The sequence below is a fragment of the Eptatretus burgeri genome, chromosome 7 (assembly GCF_056783735.1).
Source record: "Eptatretus burgeri isolate ZD-2024b chromosome 7, Ebu_testis_v1, whole genome shotgun sequence".
Classification (NCBI taxonomy): Eukaryota; Metazoa; Chordata; class Myxini; order Myxiniformes; family Myxinidae; genus Eptatretus; species Eptatretus burgeri.
Genome location: NC_140967.1, coordinates 80,940,681 through 80,960,306, shown reverse-complemented (window position 1 = coordinate 80,960,306; position 19,626 = coordinate 80,940,681). Strand labels below are relative to the sequence as shown.

The following is a 19,626-nucleotide window of genomic DNA, read 5'->3' as shown; positions in this document are numbered from 1 at the left end:
TTTAGAGATCAGATCCAAGATGGTGGACTGGCGGCCATTTTAGTTGTTTTTTTTTTAACCCCCGATGTTGAACACGCCCTCAACCATTTCTCAGACATGCATTTATCCGTTTTGTAAACTTGGCACACAGATAATTAATGTTGGCTTATATGTGCACAGCATTTTTTTTTCCAAGATCAGATCCAAGATGGCCGACTGGTGGCCATCTTAATTGTTACTTAAATGTGTCGCCAACCATTTATCGGACATGCGTGGTTGGTCTAAGTTTGTTCAAACTTGGCACAAGCACAGTACACAATGGCATACACTTGTTCTTAACTTTATTTTGTGATCTGATCAAAGATGGTTGACTGGTAGACTGGCGCCCATTTTACTCCCGACAGCAAAATTACTGAAAGAATGGGGGCTATGACGTTTTATGTCTCTCTTCCGTAGTTTATTCAGTTTTGTCAAGATAGCTGATGTGGTTTATATCAGCAGAATTATTAAGGTAAAATGATATTTACAATTGCCTGTCCATTAATTATATTTTGTTTAAAAAAAAAAAAGGATTAATTAATTATTGAAGAGCATTGAATTTGCTTGTTTGAATTCAATTTAAAAGATGTTGCATTTTGTTGCATCACAGTTTCACTCCATTGCTTATTTTTCAGGCCGTGTTGGACTTAAGGGTGAATTAGGGCTGAGAGGGGTTTCATCTCCTGGAGAGCGTGGCCAGCCTGGTCCATCCGGTTCCTTAGGTCTTGTTGGCCCGACTGGAATGGTTGGGCCACCTGGCAAGCTAGGATCACCTGGAATGCTGGGAATTTCAGGCAAGAAAGGTTCGTGTCTGATCAATGCATCAATGACGTAAATAGGTTTGTTTAGGTACAGCTGGATGCCGCACTTTGTAAACTTACTTGCTTGCTAGATTTGTGTCATTTTGCAGTTCAATTGCTTGGAAAAGTTGATATTGTTTAATTAAATGTTAAAATGTTTTATATTATGATGGAAAATAAATTTAAGAAATTTGTGTCATGAAATTACGGGTTTGTGTCACGAGAAACCAACCAACAAGAAGTTACTGGCTACTATAACTGTACATGATGCTTTAAGATTTACAGTAAATAGTTTAAATCGTTTCAGGTATATTCTACTTCTTGTTACACCTCTGCCACCAAAGGTGAAGGAGGTTATGTTTTCACCCCTTTCTGTCTGTTTGTTTGTTTGTTTGTTTATGTACAGGATATCTCAAAAAGTTGTGAACGGATCCAGATGAAATTTTGTGGACAGGTTCGGTGTGTGACAAGGAAGAATTGATTCAATTTTGGTGAAGATTCAAATCCAGATCCAGATCTGATCATTTTAAAAGTGATTCTTCACCATTGAGAGTGCTAAAATGATATATAGCACGATATCTCAAAAGGTTGTGGACGGATTCGGATAAAACTTGGTGGGCGTGTGTGTGTGTGTGTGTATGTGTATGTGTGTGTGTGTGTGTGTGTGTGTGTGTGTGTGTGTGTGTGTGTGTGTGTGTGTGTGTGTCAAGCACGAATTGATTCGATTTTGGAGAAAATCTGGATCTGGATACGAGGATTAGGATTATTTAATTTTAAAAGTGATTCTTCACCATTGAGAGATAGGGCCAAAAACTATATAGTACTGCATAGCATGATATTTCAAAAATGTATTGGGCCCAATATGTTCTCGTGGATCAGGCATTGCGTGGTGGAGGGATGCGCTCTACCGAGTGCCCTTCGAGTCTTGTTATAGATTAATACAAAGTTGGGGCATTCTCATGTGATTTTTGTGGAGGTAATCAGGGCATCTTAACCTTCACGAACTCTTAATTTGCCAGTGTCACGTTGACGACAAAATGTTGAAGTTGTGCGTGATACCATTTACAAAACAATCTCACATGAAATGTCAGTGTATTTGCCAATTTGAATTGCTAATGATAATTCTGAAAGGACACCCATTGTATTTAAGGTAAACATGTACAATGTGTTGCAATCCAAATCATCACTTTACCTCCAATTCCCATTTCTACCAATACACACTCCAATAAATTGTGAATTTGAGGTGAGACATCAACAAACCCATCAGAGACGGGTACCCTGCTAGTTTAACTTAGTCAACAGTTAACCTAGCAATCAGAATGCAAAGAAAACAATTACTCTGGTGCAATTATTATTAAACATATACCTTACACACTTCCGTTCCCATACAACTACCATCGACTTATTCTACTTGTGTTCTTTCTGACCTTTTCCTGCATTGTCGCTGAGTATTATCCTTCCCTTTTCATTGTAATGCTATCTGGTTTCAGGGTCTAAGGGTGATGTTGGGACTTCTGGTTCCACTGGTGAACCAGGAGGGCAAGGTCTGAAAGGTCAGAATGGTTTGCCTGGAGTGACTGGAGACCGGGGTCCGAGAGGGCGACCAGGGGAAATTGGTAGCATGGGGCCCAAGGGTGAGTAAGCATGAAATTTAATGATTACATGTTTCATTGTCCATCACTTCCTTTATTTACTTTTTCTGAAGCTCTTTTTTGATGTATCCTTCACCATACCCATATTTAGGTGTCCAAGGGATACCGGGTCAACCTGGAGCTCCAATCAAGCTTACCATTGACAGCATTCCCAAAGGGGAGCCAGGACAAAGAGGCAGGAAAGGTCGTTTATGTTCTCGTGGGAGGCAAGGTATTTCATATTTATGTTGATTTTTCTTTTTGCAAAAAAAAACAACATATATATATATATATATATATATATATATATATATATATATATATATATATATATATATATATATATATATACTTTCACATTGACATATGATATATCAGAGAACCCCCACCCCATGTCTGATTTTCCCCAGTCCTCTCCTTTCTCCTAAACATACCCTGCCACCTCCAGAGTAAACTAAGAAAGCAGTCACAATAAAAACCACAGCAATAACAGTTGTCTCCCTGTGTTGTAAGCCTGATGTTGGCTGTCATCTACCATACCAGTGTGTTTGGATGATGTACTCATCATCACCGTGGTGTGAGCTGTGTGTGTGTGTGTGTGTGTGTGTAGTTATGCTTTTGTATTGAGGTCAGAACTTGGTTCTGGCTATCTTCATGTACAGTAGTATCTTCATGAAACTTGTATCTCAACAGCATAATCAGAATTTTCGAAAGAGTAATCTTTTTTTTTGCACTTATGTCGGGATAGCGCAGAAAAAGCAAAATGTCGGTCTCACCCGCTACATACAAAACCAAAGTTAGGAGTATCCGAGCTGAAAAGTCGCTTAGGTTACGTATGAGAGCTTACCTGGTCTGTTCAGCTGATTGTCGAGACAGGGATGACTTTTCACTACTCCAGGCCATGGGAAAAGCAAAAAAAAGGGCAAAAAACCAAGATGGGACAAAACAGGAAAATCTCATTCATCATCATCATCATCATCATCATCATCATCATCATCATCATCATCATCATCATCATCATCATCATCATCATCATCATCATCATAATAATGATTTTTTTTCAGACAGCATATTTATAAGCTGCCTCTCTCAATGGCAATGATTCTGGTACCATGCAATAGAGTTTTACTCGGTGCAGCATCCCTTTACTATCATAATTCCATTAGTTTGAAAGGATTTCATAAAAAGTACACAAAACTGCATTCCGTTGTGAAGGAAGAGAAGGGAGTGATGGGCGGGACTACGTCTGTCAATCAGCCTGATGGGGGTGTGGCCACGAGACACATTTGCCAAGTCCCACAAGGACCAATTAGACCTACATGGGTGTGGTTAACGGTGGAGCATTTTCAGGAGGTCGTTGACAGCAACAACCCACACATATTTCTATAAAGTACGTACTATTTAGAATGTTTGATCATCTATAAAGTATGTACTCCAACATTTGCAAATCAACAGCAGAATATATATATATATATATATATATATATATATATATATATATATATATATATATATATACATACATACATACATATAATAATATGTAATAACATTTTTAACTAGAAGGGCACTCAGTAGAGCGCACACCTCCGCCACGTCATGCCTGATCCACGAGAACATATCGGGCCTAATACATTTTTGAAACATCGTGCTATACATACACCTTACATCTCATACTTACATCAAAACAGTACCATATCATTTTTGGCCCAATCTCTCAATGGCGAAGAATCACTTTAAAAATTCGAGTAGTCGGATCCGGATCTTCACCAAAATCTCAACAGTTCGTCCTTGTCACACACACCTAACGTGTCCACAAAATTTCGTATAGATCCATTCACAACTTTTTTGAGATATCGTGCTATATATTGGTTTAGCACTATCTCTCAATGGTGAAGAATCTTTTTTTATCATTTCACATCCGGATTCAGATCGTCACCAAAATTGAATCGATTCTTCCTTGCCAAACACCCAACGTTTCCCCCAAGTTTCATCCAGATCCATCAACAACTTTTTGAGATATCCTTCAGACAGACAAACAGGGGTGAAAACACAACTTCCTTCACCTTCGGTGGTGGAGGTCAAAAATGTAAAAGGATGTCGGGGACGTTCCTCCAAAAGTATGTAAACAAGGTTGGGGTGGTCACCAGAAATGATCATGAGAAACCATCCCAACATCTTTCTTTGAATAATGGTTGTCCTGAGAAAGGAGAAAGTTATGTCGAACACACACACACACACACACACACACACACACACACACACACACACACACACACACACACACACACACACACACACACACACACACACACACACACACACACACACACTTCATGTCTTTTCTATTTGTCCGTGTCAAACACCCAACCTGCCCACCAAGTTTTGTCCGAATACATCCATAACTTTTGAGATATCCTGCTCACAGACAGAAAAACAGACAGACCGGCGTGAAAACATAACCTCCATCCACCTTCGGAGACAGGTCAAAACGTGAAGAAAATCACAATACTCTGTTGGACTCAAACAGTTAGACTCCAAGCTAAAGACAAGTCAGATGCAAGCATATAACATGCAAAACTCTCCTTCCCTTCCACCTGACCTCTGACCTCCACAGGTGATAAAGGTGAAGCAGGTTCACCAGGTTCTCCTGGCAGACCAGGCCAACCAGGAAAGCCGAGTTCTGACAAGGGAGCCAAAGGGTCACTGGGTAAACCTGGAACAGCTGGAAGTCCGGGGCTCCCTGGTTCTGCAGGATCTCCTGGTATTGCTGGCTTGTCCGGAAAACCAGGAGAACAGGTGCATTGATTGGTCTACTTTCCTCTGTCATTTCGAATGTTAATTTTAATCATTACATCAACGACCCATATAATATGCAGTATATGAACATTTCTTCTTTGTTGTGCAAACATGTGTCTAATTGATATACAGTAGAACCTCTTTTATCCAGGCATACAAATAACAGAAGATCCATTATCTAGAAAAAAAAAAAAAAATCATGGTACAAAATGGCGGAATTTTTCCAAAGATAACTTTGCACTCATTTGACGCTCTATGAGGTTGTCATCGGCGTTTATAGTAGTTGCTTGTGCCCCTTTAGACTCATATGCAAACTATCCAGAAATATTGTTGTTTTATTAGGTTTTTAGAGCGGTTTGTTGAAAGACTTCATCACTGAACAAAGCCGATCACGAATGAGCCGGGCCGGGTTTCGTGGCCAATCCGGTGCAACGTCACGAGTTGCTCTCGACTGAAAACCTCACCTTCATTCATTCAACATTGCCCTTTTAAATGTCAACATGAGGTTTCAGACACAGAAAGTGCTTTAGTGAAAACCCCCTATCAACTAACAAAGCGGATTCAGAAATTCTGTATCCCAACTGCAAAAGTGAGTCCTGACTTCTGTTTTTTTCTTCACCGAGCCAGGTGAAAAATTATTGTTCCAGTGTGATCCATTTCCAGTTTTTTCATTCGTTCTTGCACGTGCATATCATTCTCAGTTGCTGCATAGGGCGAGTCCAAATGCACAGAACTTGCATACCTCCACCAGACTGAACGGTTTACATTTTGTAAAGGGGATGTAACAGTTTACATGTATATTTACTCTTTTCACCCTGTCATTTACCATAGGTCATCTTCCATCTGCTTGGAAATCTTACATAAAAAGGTGCAAAAACAGATCCTCTTAACTGCAGACCAATGAGCTTACTTAAAATCATCAGCAAGGTCATGGAATCCATCATCGCATTTGACATAAATCATTCCTTTTCTCTAACAGCCTCATCTCAAATTGTTAATTCAGATTCGGACCTGGTTACTTGACCTTGGACATGCTGCTTATACTCTCCCAACAATGGATGGAGGCACACAATGTTAGACATGAGATCAGTGCCATCTCTCTGGACATATCTCGAGCTTTTGATGCAGTCTGGCATCCATCCTGCCATGCTCTCCAAATTGTCTGCCTCTGGAATTTAAGGCCAGCTCCACTCTTGGATTACTGACTTCCTCCATTCTCATAACCAACGTTTGTCCCTCAATGGAACCCTTTCATCTCCTCTCCCTGTCAAGGCTGGAGTACCCAAAAGCAGTGTTCTTAACCCCATATTATTCCTAATATTCATCAATAATTTCACTGACTCTCTGGAAATTCCTCTTTATCTCTTTGCTGATGACTCCACCCTCTGCCGTGACATATCTCGTACTTATGACAGGCAGGCAGCAGCCTCGTCCCTCTCCTCGGACCTTGACAAAATCATAAACAGATCAAATACTTGGAACATGTCCTTTAATCCTGAGAAATCCCTTTCTCTCTCTCTCTCTCTCTCTCCCTCTCTCTCTCTCTCTCCCTCTCTCCCTCTCTCCCTCTCTCTCTCTCTCTCTCTCTCTCTCTCTCTCTCTCTCTCTCTCTCTCTCTCTCTCTCTCTCTATCTCTATCTCTATCTCTATCTCTATCTCTATCTCTATCTCTATCTCTATCTCTCTCTCTCTCTCTATCTCTATCTCTATCTCTATCTCTATCTCTTTCTCTCTCTCTATCTCTATCTCTCTATCTCTATCTCTATCTCTCTCTCTCAACCTCTCTATCTCTATCTCTATCTCTATCTCTATCTCTCTCTCTCTCTCTATCTCTCTATCTCTCTATCTCTCTATCTCTCTATCTCTCTATCTCTCTATCTCTCTATCTCTCTATCTCTCTATCTCTCTATCTCTCTATCTCTCTCTCTCTCTGAAAGGGCCTCACCACAAATCCTCCCATCTACTTTCTCAACAACCCTCTCAAAGAGGTTCAGTCAGTCATACTCTTGGGTCACACTCTCAGCCATGATCTTTCTTGGGCAAGCCACATTTCGAAATTGGCCAACCAAGCCAGATGCTGACTGGGCATCCTCCGTCATGTAAAGTCCTTCCTTGGCACACCTGAGCTTCTATCCACCTACAAGGGCATCACCCACACCTCAATGGAGTATTGCTCTCCCCTCTGGGCTGACTGCCCTGCTTCACATCTTGTTCAACTTGATGTTTTTTAAAAAAGGCCTTCAAGATCATTGGAATCTCTCGTGATGAAGCTGAGTCTACGGGCCTATCACTTTGCCATCACAGGTCGGTGGTCTCTCTGTGTTCTTCCGCCTCACTTCTGGACTTGCACCGTCTGTCCTCTCCGTGCTTTGTACTCCCCTCCCCCCTTCCCCAGCTATCTACAGGACACAAGCGGTCCATGAGCAACCCCCTCTTTGTGAAACTGCCTAAATCCAGAATCTCACTCCACTCATTTATTTCTTATTTTTTTCCCCACCTGTAGAACACACCTTCTGTCTCCTTCTTCCCTCCAGGTCTTCAAGACAGCTGTTCACCACCATCTCAAGTCATTTCCCATCAAAAAATTATGATGTTTTCTGCACCCGTTCAACCACCCTGCACTCTCCCAAAATTTTGCTTAAGTATCCATATTGTCCACCCTTTGCGTTCACCGTTACCCCTCATCGTTACCTGCCTCCCTCGTTTGTCCATCTCCATCTACTTTCTCCCTCCACCCTGATGTTGGTGTTTCCCCTTTCTCCTGCTGTCCGCTTTGTTGTATTGTGCTCTGATTTTGTTGTGTCATAGCTCTTCCATGAGCCTTGAGCATGTATTAAAAAAAATGCATCTCACTCGTTTATTCCACGTCCAACATGACATCTGTCATTGGCTGCACAAGGTGAGTCCAAACACCTTGAGAATGAGGAGGGGTTAGGGTTGCGAGTGTTAGGGTTCGCATTCGTGTTGGGGTTTGGGTACAATGCAACACAACAACATCCATTTTTAAAAAGAAAAAAAAACGTTTTTTCATTTTAATTCTTTATTAATCATAAATATCGTTTTTCCGGAGCACCCTTTGTTCCAACCATTCCGGATAACAAAGATTCTACTGTATTTGTATATTGTATTGATTGCAAAACGCTCCTTTTGTAAGAGGGGAAAATATTTCATTTTAATTGCATTGAAAGTAAATGTAGAATTTTGACTGTTGGAGGTATCAATGCATTTGAATTCTGCTATATGAAACCTTTTTGGATTCATGTCATAATATTAGTTTGCATTGATGTTTTTGATGTTCAGGGAAGGCCAGGTCACCAAGGTCCAAAGGGTCAGCCTGGAATGGATGGACTTTCTGGTGCTAAAGGTGAGAATGTGAACATGGTTTGGATTTCTAAATAAATTTGTTCACCAGATAAAAAAAAAACATTTGATTCATACATTGGAATTCCAATTGTGTTTCTTATTGTTATACCCAAGAAATTACTATTTGGGCAGATTCGGTGTTGAGGACCTTTGACGAATCATAAGCTCAGAAAGAGTCATTGTTTTTGGAGAAAATACAGAGCTTGAGTGCATCAGCTCAGTGAGTCCATGAAATGGCAACAAGAGCTACATGAACACAACACCAAATTGTGAAAGTTGTAAATTGTTCATGGTGTCGTACATAATACTCCTACATACTATTCACGAAAGACACCAGCAGACTTTTAATGTCCACCAACAACCAGTGCTGGCAGACGAGTCCTTTGGCGTCATGCCCATCCGATGGATGGCATGTACGTTGACGCGTCACCCTATATACGAAAAACATAGGTGACAGTTTATCGCCGAGTCAAGATTTGAACCCGGGCTAGACATCTTAAATGTGAGTACGCATATCTCCTAGCTCTCCTGCCAGCCGTAATCAGGGTGGGGTGATGGGATTTATAGTCTGAGGCGGAGCCGCTGAGGCTGTTGTAGAACCTTCTTCATAACCATCCGTGATCATGAGACGAGTTCATGTTCATCTTTCTTCTTTGCACAAACAAGCAAAGCAAGTGGACAAACTCTTTTTGCCGACATAACATAGGGTCCGTGGAATAGATAAATGTCGCTTCTAGTATTCGGAGATGCGTTATATACTTCGTCCTCTACTCAGTATCTTGAATGCATCCACATTATAATGTTCAGCACAGTTTGCATTCTCAATCAAATGCTGTCCAATAGCAGGTACCGGCTGTATTCGTGTACCAATTGTGTTTTTCTTGATGGACAAAGGGACGTGCTGTTTGATTCTGTCAGTCAGAGTCTGGGTAGTTCTGCCTACATACCGAGCATCACATCTGCACTTGAACTCATCAATAATATTGCTAAGTTTTGAGGCAGGCAGAACATCCTCCTTCGGCAGATCTGAAATTTGAAACAGTTGATCATGAATCGCTTATTAAGGAGATTTAAAAATCGATATAATTATCTTCTTTTTGTGGGACATGGAAATTCAGAGGAAATGGAAAATTTCCTTGTGGATCTCATTGCAATGATTTTTATTATGATACGATTTCTTCATCACAATTATCTATTTCCTTTCCAATGTCATATTATTTGTTACGAATGACGTTACTACTGTAGTTGTACGAATGAACCGAGATCCAATTCCTATTTGTTTGAATGACGCACAAGGCTGCGGGGTAGCATCATTGGCTGGGGGGTGCGTCTGTGCTGCTGATGGAGTGCCCTCGGCTAGTTAGGGCAGGAATTTGGAAATTGTTCATGGTACCAGCGATAGCTCGCCTACTCTTCGTGAAGGACACCATGGGATCTTTAACGCCCACGAACGAATGCTGGTAGATGACAGGCCAGTATAACGTCCATCCGAGGGACGGCACACACATTGATGAACCACTGTGCCTGTGAAACACTGGGATGACAGTTATAGCTGAGTAGGGATGCAAGAACAGAGGAAGTGGGGAACAGACAACAGGAGACCTGGGGGATGGAGAGGGATGGGTCAGGGTGCATGGGATAAACACGATGGACATTGCAGGGACTTTCAGGAAGGAAAACAGGGAATTTGAAGGTGGGTTTTGGGTGGATTAACGTGGGTAGTGAAGATCAAAATTTTGGATGGGGGAAGATATGAGATGGTGGTGAACAGCTGTTTTGAAGACCTGGAGGAAGGAGTGGGATTTAAGAGTGTGTGGGAGTTTGTTCCAGAGGCAGGAAAAAAAAAGAGGAATGAAAGGGTGAAGGTGAGTATTGATTCTTGATTTTGGCGGTTTCACCAGAAGGGGTTTTTCGTTTTTGGTGGACCTTGAGCGCCCTGTGAAATTATAGGGTTGACAGAGCACAGGCAGAGCGGGGAGGGCGGGGGGCAAGGCTGGAGAGGAAACGGTAGGAAACGGTCGACAAAAAGACCACCAACCTGCCAGTGGTTAGAGAACGAGAGACCCAAAGACTCAGCTTCATCATGGGAGATACCATTGATCTTAAAAGCCTTGGTTTCCACAGCATGAAGTTGAGCTTGGTGTGAGGCAGGAGCACCACCCCCAAATGGGAGAGCAGTACTCCATCAGGCTGTGTATGAAAGCTTTGTCGGTCGTTAGAAGCTCAGGTGTGACAAGGAAGGACTTTGCATGATGAAGGATCCCCAGTCGGCGACTGCCTTTAGAGGTCAGCTTGGAGATGTGGCTTTCCCAGGAAAGACTGTGGCAGATAATGAGGCCCAAAAGCTTGAATGAAAGGACTTCTCCCGGAGGATTGTTGAGAAAGTAGAAGGGGGGGGGGTGTTTCCAGACAATCCTTTCAGAGAGACATCGTGAGAGGATGTGATTTGTCAGGATTGAAAGACATGTCACAAGTGTTTGGCCAGCTTGTGATAATATCCAGATCTGCAGAGAGTGAAGAGGCTGCTGCCTGCCGATCTGTGGGATGAGAGATGGTACGGCAGAGTGTGGATTCATCAGCAAAGAAATAACATGGATTTTCCAGAGAGTTTGAGAGATCATTGATGAAAACCAGAAAAAGCACAGGACCTAGAACACTAGCTTGAGGAACTCCAGCTTTGACAGGAAGAGGAGAGGAGAAAGAGCCATTAAGAGCCACATGTTGTCTGTGAGTCATGAGTGAAGATTGCCTTGGATACCATAGGAAGAGAGTTTGGTGAGAGTGCAGGATGCCAGACTGTTTCAAAAGCTCACAATATGTCTAGGGAGATGGCTCTGATCTTGTGTTTGGCATTTTGGACCTCCATCCTTTGTTGGGAATCGGAAGCAGCATGTCCACGGAAGAGTGACCTGGTCTAAATCCAAATTGATGGTCAGAAATCAGGCCATTGGAGAACAGTAAGAATTTGATGGCATAAGCAATGATGGATTCCATGACCTTGCTGATGATTGGGAGCAGGCTGATTGGTCTGTCGTTGCAGTGATCAGTTTTTGCACCTTCTTATACAGAGTGTTCACGTTTGCTGATTTCCATGCAGATGGCAGATGATCCTGAATTAAACGAGAGGGTGAGTGGAACAGAGATTGTGTGAGAAAGAGCAGCAGATCAGGTTTTTAGGACACAAGGGCTGATGTCATCTGGATCGGTTGCAGAATCTGTGTTGGGGTTTGACAGCAAGCTCTCCCCCTTGTCAGGAGTAATGGACACAGAGTCCAGGAACAACTGGGTGTGACTGGGTAAGGTCGATGCAGAAAGCGATGGGTTTGGGAGACAAGATTTAGAAGCAAACACGGAGTTTAGGCAGTCAGCTTTTTCACATGCAGTGTCAGCTGTGCGGCCATTTGAGGTAAGGGAGGGGATGGAGGTGGAGCCTATACCAGAAACAGACTTAACTAGATGCCACCCGGACTTGAAGGAGGGAGACAGGTTTGCGAGTTCAGACTTGAGATGTGAATGATGTTGTTTTGTGGCTCTCCTCAGGGGAGACACACACTTGTTCTGAGCTTTGTGGAAGGAACTGAGATTGCCTTCAGTTGGATTTGCCCTCCATGAGGTGAAGGCAAGTTGTTTCAGGACAACAGCTTTGCCACAAGCTTCAGGTGTACATTGGGTGGGAGGAAGGGTATGACAACTGAAGTCAAGGTGGGATAAATCTGTGCATGAGACAGCAAATTTCTTTGAAAAAATTCCCAGGATGAATTGATGTAAGTGAGAGTAGCGATGCGAGACCAGTCTGGAAGTTTGATGGGTGCTCGAAGACCCTGCCAGTCGGCCTGAGTGAAATGCCAGACTCGACGGTGCTGAGGTGGTTCTCTAATAACAGCCAGAGAGATGTCCACTTTAACAAGCGTGTGGTCAGATGAACCGATTGGAGCAGAAAAACAGCAGATATTTTCTGGGAAATTGGTCAAAATCAAATCTGGAAGAGATAGAGTACTGTTGGCTGAGATTCAGGTCAGGAAGTTGACAGATTGAGTCAGTCCCAATGAGGAGCAGAAATCCTTTGCTGAAGTGCCATGACAGGTGAGAGGGGTACCCACACTCAGCCAACTGGCATGATGACAATTGAAGTTACCACATATGAGGAATGGAGAGTTGGGATGACAGGATAGAAGTTGGTCCATGTTTTTGGAAAGCGAGATGTAAATGGAGTCATCACTTTTCGTGGACAGTACAACACACATATAAACAAGAGGTTCGAGTGGAGTGGAAGCCGTAGTCAGAGGTATTCCTGGGGGTGTGCAGGTCTGAGGGCAGTGCATGGAGAGTGAGGAATAGAGTTTTTCATAAAGAGGAACTCCGCCACCAGGACAAGGCTCAGGTCTATCATACCAGAAGAGGAAGTAACCAGGGAGAGAAACTAAGGAATCAGAGACATCTTGAAGGCCAGGAAAGTTTCTGTGAAGCAGATTATGTCTGCTTTGTCAGTGGCAACCTGAATGGAGAGATCAGTCAGGTTCGAGTGAAGGTCCTGGATGTTTGAGGTCCACACTAAGGAAGAGGGAGGGGAGGAGGCTTTGGATGCTTGGGAGGGGAGGGTAAGGGTAGGACAAGAGAGGAGATGTAGATGTAGGGAGAGTTGTTGACTGTCCCTCCCTCAACCCCTTTAACTCCATGCAGCAAAATTACTAAAATAATGGGAGCTATGACATTTTGTCTTTTGGACTTCTTTTAATGTACTTCTTTGTTATACCAGTTTACTGGCTTCCCTTGTACTTCTCAAATAACAGAATGAAGCCATTGATGAAAACAAACATATTTACCACAAAACCAGATCCTGAATAAATGAGGGTGAGTAGAACAGAGATTGCGTGAGAAAGAGCAGCAGATCAGCTTTTTAGGACACAAGGGCTGATGCCGTCTGGATTGGTTGCAGAATCTGTGTTGGGGTTTGACAGCAAGCTCTCCACCTTGTCAGGAGAACTGTATATGTATAATAAAAGCACCTTGCTGTGCTTAATATATGTATAATAAAAAAATCTGAAGATGGAGGTCACTGGTTGTGTGATGTCCTGTTTAAAATGTATTATATTGTAGATAATGTAATTGTTCATGAGATGCAAGTTATTGAAGTGCTGCTTGATTTCATTGCAGGTGAACAGGGTGATAGCCTTCGCTTGCGAGGTCCGCCAGGTGCAAAGGGAGATGCAGGCGATCGTGGACCACCAGGTGAGTGCAGCATGCATTTCTTGATTCTACTTCGACTACTACTACTACTACGACTACTTTAATGGCCCTAATTAGTGAAACTACCTCATGGGGTCGGCTGGGGGTGGTTTTTGGCCCAAGTCTTTCCCAAACTGCTACCCAGGCCTGACGTTCGACTGAAGGTGTCAGGAATTTGGTCGTTGTTCTAGATGCCGAACTATAACTTGCCTACCATGCACGAGACACCCAGCTTAATACTAATGTTAACAGATGAGACACCCAGCTTAATGTCTGCCAGAGGGAATGTGCAATGTGTGATGCAATGTTCTGCCTGTGAAGCACCAATCCTACAGTTTATAGTCAGGTCGCGAGTCAAAATCGGACATGAAAACTTAAAGGTAAGTGTGCTACCTGCACCAACCTGTCAGACCATGCACACATTCCTTGACAGCAGGATTTGAGGCCATCAAAAATTCGTTAAAATGCTACTTGTATCAAAGGGACTTCATATTGTTAAGAGTCCTGGTCGCTAAGCAACAAAGTATTATGCTAATTAATTCTTTATTTTTAAAATTGTTCATTTCTTTCAAAATGGATTATGCACCAACACTGATTTTACCTCCGTGACCGAAGGTGGGCGGAGGTTATATTTTCACTGCTGTCGTCTGGGAACAGGATATCTCAAAAAGTTGTGGACAGATTCGGACAAAATTTGATGGAGAGTTTGGGTGCGTGATGGGGATGAAATGCATAGATTTTGGTGAAGATCAGGATCCAGCCAGATCTGGATACTTCAATTTTTTAAAGTGATTATTCATTGAAAGATAGGGCCAACAACGATATGCAGTGTATATATGTATTGTTGTGGATCCAGGGTTCTAGGCTTGCCATGATGGGAAGCACTCTGCTTCCTCCCGAACGTCCAGATATCTCCATGCACCGACTGGTTGCTAAGTAACTACAAATGCTGATTGGTACTGCCAATCCTGGCAGGGTTACACTACTCTGCATGATACCTTTCCTGTGGATGGCCATACCAAGGCGGGTCTCGTACCCTCGATGCATACTTGTGTTAACTTACCCTATCAGTTCTAGCCAAGCAGAGCTGCTAAGTACGCACCGGCTAATAAGAGCCAATTGGTGGGGTAGACATTCCTGGCTAACTACGTGCGGACCATGCTGAACCAATGGTAGAAAAGACAGAATGAGCTGGGTACACTTACAATGTAAACAATTTATCATAAACCGAGGGTGAGGAAAGGCATGTGAACAATAATAAAATGTTTTATTACAAGCAATATGTACAGTAAGGGATAGCAAGGATTTGCGGGGCATGGCAAAAAAGTTAGTTCCATACAGAAGAGAACACACAGGGCAGAAATAAACCAATACTAAACTTCTACAATCTTAATTATACTAACATGACAGGCGACACCAGACGCCCACCGGAGGAAAGTATAAAGCAAGAAAAAGGAGAGAAAGTACAAGGTGTGAACGACCTCTTTTTACCTGATGCGGTCGATGGACCAACACAACCCAGCCACTTAGGAGGGGAAGGAGCTTAGGTGTTGGTCCCGCCCAGGCGAGGATTCAGAACCGGAAATGACCTCATTCACCCCCAAACCCGGCCATGTGATGGAGCTCCAAGATTCAACATGGAACGCGGAACCCGATCGTGCGCCCCGTCCATGAGCGCATCTCCTCATTTCAGCTTGTCGCAAAAGGTGGTGGTGGTCATCAGAGGCAGCGGTGAGCTTTGGCATAGTGGTTGAGAGATTGTGGTTGTAGCATTCACAGCATTGAGTGGAGGTGAGTTTTGGATGGAGGTGGTTGTGGCATTGTAGCAGTTGTAACAGCAAGTTCGTGATGGAGGCGGTTGTGGTCGAGATTGTGGCGTCAATGGTGATTGCAGGTGAGGCTGGGTTGTGGTTTGATGTCTTGAAGAACTTTCGGAAGGCATTGTGGTGGTTGTGGGACTGTTGCATTAATTATCATATGTATATATGCACATTACAAGGAGTTTCAAAAAGAGTGATGCAACTTTTAATGTTTATTTACAAAGAAACATAAACCTCAGGAAACTGAAACAAACATTTCTTGAAAGCTTATGACATGGTATTTTCCATTACTGATTGCTATTGCAGTAAGTCCTTCCTGAAAGTCCCTGGCGTGTACATCTTGTTTACCCTGTGTACCCTGCCCCCATCCCTCTCCCTTCCACAGATCTCATGTCTCTGTTACACGCTTTTTTCCTTCCCTCCCCCCCCCCCTTTTTGTCTCCTGCAACCCTTGTTATATGTTCTATGTGTTCGCTGTCATACGAGCCTCGACATTGTATACAAAAAATATATATATGTATCACTGCTAGAGTTAGTGAGAGCCCAAGGTCTGAAATTTACAAAACCCCCCCATCCACTTTCTCAACAATCCTCTGGAAGAAGTCTTTTCTTTCAAGCTTCTGGGTCTCACTATCTGCCATGACCTTTCCTGGGAAAGTCACATTTCCAACCTTGCCTCAAAAGCCAGTCGCCGACTGGGAATCCTCCGTCGTGCAAAGTCCTTCCTCGGCCCTCTTGAGCTCCTGACCACTTACAAAGCTTTTGTCCGTAGCCTGATGGAGTACTGCTCTCCCCTCTGGGCTGGTGCTCCTGCCTCCCACCTTTCTCGACTTCACGCTGTCGAAACCAGGGCATTTAAGATCATCGGCATCTCCCGCAATGAAGCTGAGTCTTTGGGCCTCTCACTCAATCACCGCAGGTTGGTCGGTGGTCTTTCTGTCTTCTACCGACTCCTCTCCAGCCTTGCCCCCCTGCTCTCTCTGCGATTTGTCCCAACCACATTTCCACAGGGCGCTCAAGGTCCGCCAACAACCCCCTTCTGGTAAAACTACCAAAATCACGAATCACTGCTCATCTTCACTCTTTCATTCCTCTTTTTCCCGCCTTTGGAATAAACTTCCTCACTCTATTCTTTCCCATTCTTCCTCCAGGCTTTCAAAACAGCTGTTCACCACCACCTCTTATCTTCCCCCATCCAAATCCTCGATCTTTTCTACCCCGATAATCCACCCAAGCCCACTTCCTTCAATTCTCCTGCTTTCCTTCCTGAAAGTCCCTTTAATGTCCATCTTCCCCTCGCCATGTTCCCCGTCCCATCCCCATCCCTCTCCCTTCCACAGTTCACCTGTGTCTGTTCCCCAATGTTTTGTCCCTTCCACTCCCGCCCCTCTTGTCTCATGCCTCCTTGCTGTGAGTTGTGTGTTAGCTCTCATACGAGCCTCGACCAAGGTATACAAAAAAAAAAAAAAAAAAAAAAAAAAATTGGCAGTTATGCAAAATCCTTGTAATTGATGTTTTTGAAGTGTGCTCCTCCACAGTTTAAACAAGCATTGATCCTGATTCCAAAGTTCTGTCCAACTTTCCTGTAAGTCTCATGTGGCACTGCCTGGAGGTAGTCTGACACCTCCTGCTTCAGATCATCCAGTGTGGCAGGGTAGTTGGCATAGACAAAGCCCTTGCCAGCCCCCCCCCCCCAGAATCAGTAGTCCAGAGGGTTCAAGTCTGGGCTGTGGAGTGCCCAGTCATGAGCAGTACCTTGGGCATCGAGGGGTTTCTGCAGAGCTGCTGCAGGAAAGTGATGGTGTCACCAGCTGTATGCGGAGGTGCACCATCTTGCATAAATCAGGTCATGCTGAGCTGGTTTGGGGTGACCTTTTAGGCGAGATCATTATGGAACTTCTGGAGCATAGCCTGGTGGCGCTCATTGAGTCATTGATCATCACCATCCTGCTGTTGTCATTTTCAAACCAGTAAGGCCCTAGCGTTCCCCGTCTGGCATTGAAGGCACAGAAGCATGTGACCTTGGGCCCCTTCAGGTACCTCTCGGTGATCTCAGGTGGTTCTGCCCCCAGAAAATGTTGTTGTTGTTGATGGCACTGTTCAAGTGGAAATGGGCTTCATCACTGAACCAGATCAGGTTGATACGGCGGGTGTCTACATACGACTTAGTGTCTACATACGACCACAGAGCCACCATTTTTGTCTTCTGCTTCATTGTCAATGGCATAGTTGAGCTATAGAGCGAGAAATCCCAGAGAACAAATACCAGGATAACACCACCAAGCCCTGAAAAGGAAAATGGTATCGGTCAAAAAACAAAGAAATGGCAGGAAGTAAAAGTTGTATCAATCTTTTTGAAACACCTTGTATATAATATGATAATTAATGTCATTTTCCGACATGAGACGAATGTCATGACATCACTGCCATGACGCAAGTCCTGTCTGCGGTTACTGGAAGAGGTACTGTATATCACAGCGCTAATTGCAAAGATTTAATTTCAGATTCTGTCACAAGTTCATGGAGAAGTGCAGTTACCGACCGGTTTTGCCCTTATTCGGGCATCATTAGGGCAACATAGCCTCCATACATTTTTGACTGAAAACCTTTTGTGTTTATTCCAGATAATGTGCGATCCCAAACTGTGAGTGAAATGCCGGTACTGTGTCCCACTGTCCCATACAGCCCTTGCTGCATGGCACCCGGAACGAAAAACGCTTTGCAATTAGCACTGCGAGATATTGTAGCTCTTTCTGCAGCCACATACAGACTGTATGTCGTGGCGGTGATGTCATGACGTTTATCTCAGGTCGGAGAATGACATTAATTATCATTGCTCCCGACCGCAACCAATAATGACTCCAGATTGTGCTTGGTGAAGCGGGAGATAGTGTCCAATTTGGCAGGCGGCATTTATTTCACTGCTGGTACCATGCAGCAAAGGCTGTGTCGGATGCGGTACCGGCGATTCACCACTCGTTTTGGGGTCGCACATTTTCTGATTATATATTTATCTTTTTCTTCTTCTTTCGGCTGCTCCCGTTCGGGGTCGCCACAGCGGATCATCCGTATGACCCGCATAGTGATTTGGCACATGTTTTACGCCGGATGCCCTTCCTGACGCAACCCTGATCGCCTCTTACAACACAGGGATATGGTACACCTATTTTAGCCGGGGTATACACCGGCCCAGTACACTGGTACTCATTTCGCCGACCTCGGAAGGATGACAGGCTGAGTCAACCCCCTGGTGTATTAATTCAGTGGCCCAACGGGGCTTGAACTCAGGACCTTTTGGATCCCAAGCCGCTGCTATAACCACTGCGCCAACACCAGGCATATATATATATATATATATATATATATATATATATATATATATATATATATATATATATATATATATTTTTTTTTTTTCTTTTTCCAGCAATGTGCGTGCGTGCGTGCGTGCGTGTGTGTGTGACCGCTGTTTCTCGACAACCACTAGTCCAATCTAATTGAAATTTGCCAGGTATATTGCTGGGGCCCTGTGGATGTGCCTTTTCAAGGTTTGATATTAATCGGACAAGTGCTTCCCAAGTTATGGCCATTTATTTACCAACCAATGACAAGACACGTTGCTGCGTGGGCGTGACCAATAGGGAAGAGAACCTCAACCGCGTTTCCCATTACGGGTAACAACGTACGGACTTCCAGAAAGTGATGAGTTCGTATATTCTAATAATTTCTCGATTTCTTATGCGCATTTATAGATAAACACAATGCCCCAATCCAGTCGTCGTTTACGAGACCGAAGGAACTTTTTAATTGTTTGTGTGGTTGTTTGAAAATTTGTAATTTTTTTTGCACATACGTTTTTTTTCTTCTTTTTTTTTTCTCTTCTCTTCTCTTTGTGTTTTTCCTTGTGATGACATTGCAAAAAGGCAAAATTGGCGCTAATTGAATAATTGGCCATTAAAACTAAATTGC

General features: G+C 43.4%; 1 protein-coding gene across 1 annotated transcript in view; it reads left to right on the top strand.

The window, feature by feature from the left end:
* The window catches only part of LOC147023626 (uncharacterized), a 156,573-nt gene that overhangs the window by 125,231 nt on the left and 11,716 nt on the right, over positions 1-19,626 (top strand). The window contains exons 27-32 of the mRNA XM_085890349.1: positions 654-821; positions 2,309-2,452; positions 2,562-2,681; positions 5,067-5,248; positions 8,549-8,612; positions 13,766-13,840. Of these exons, the coding sequence (XP_085746475.1) occupies positions 654-821; positions 2,309-2,452; positions 2,562-2,681; positions 5,067-5,248; positions 8,549-8,612; positions 13,766-13,840 (753 nt within the window). The remainder of the gene's footprint in view (positions 1-653; positions 822-2,308; positions 2,453-2,561; positions 2,682-5,066; positions 5,249-8,548; positions 8,613-13,765; positions 13,841-19,626) is intronic.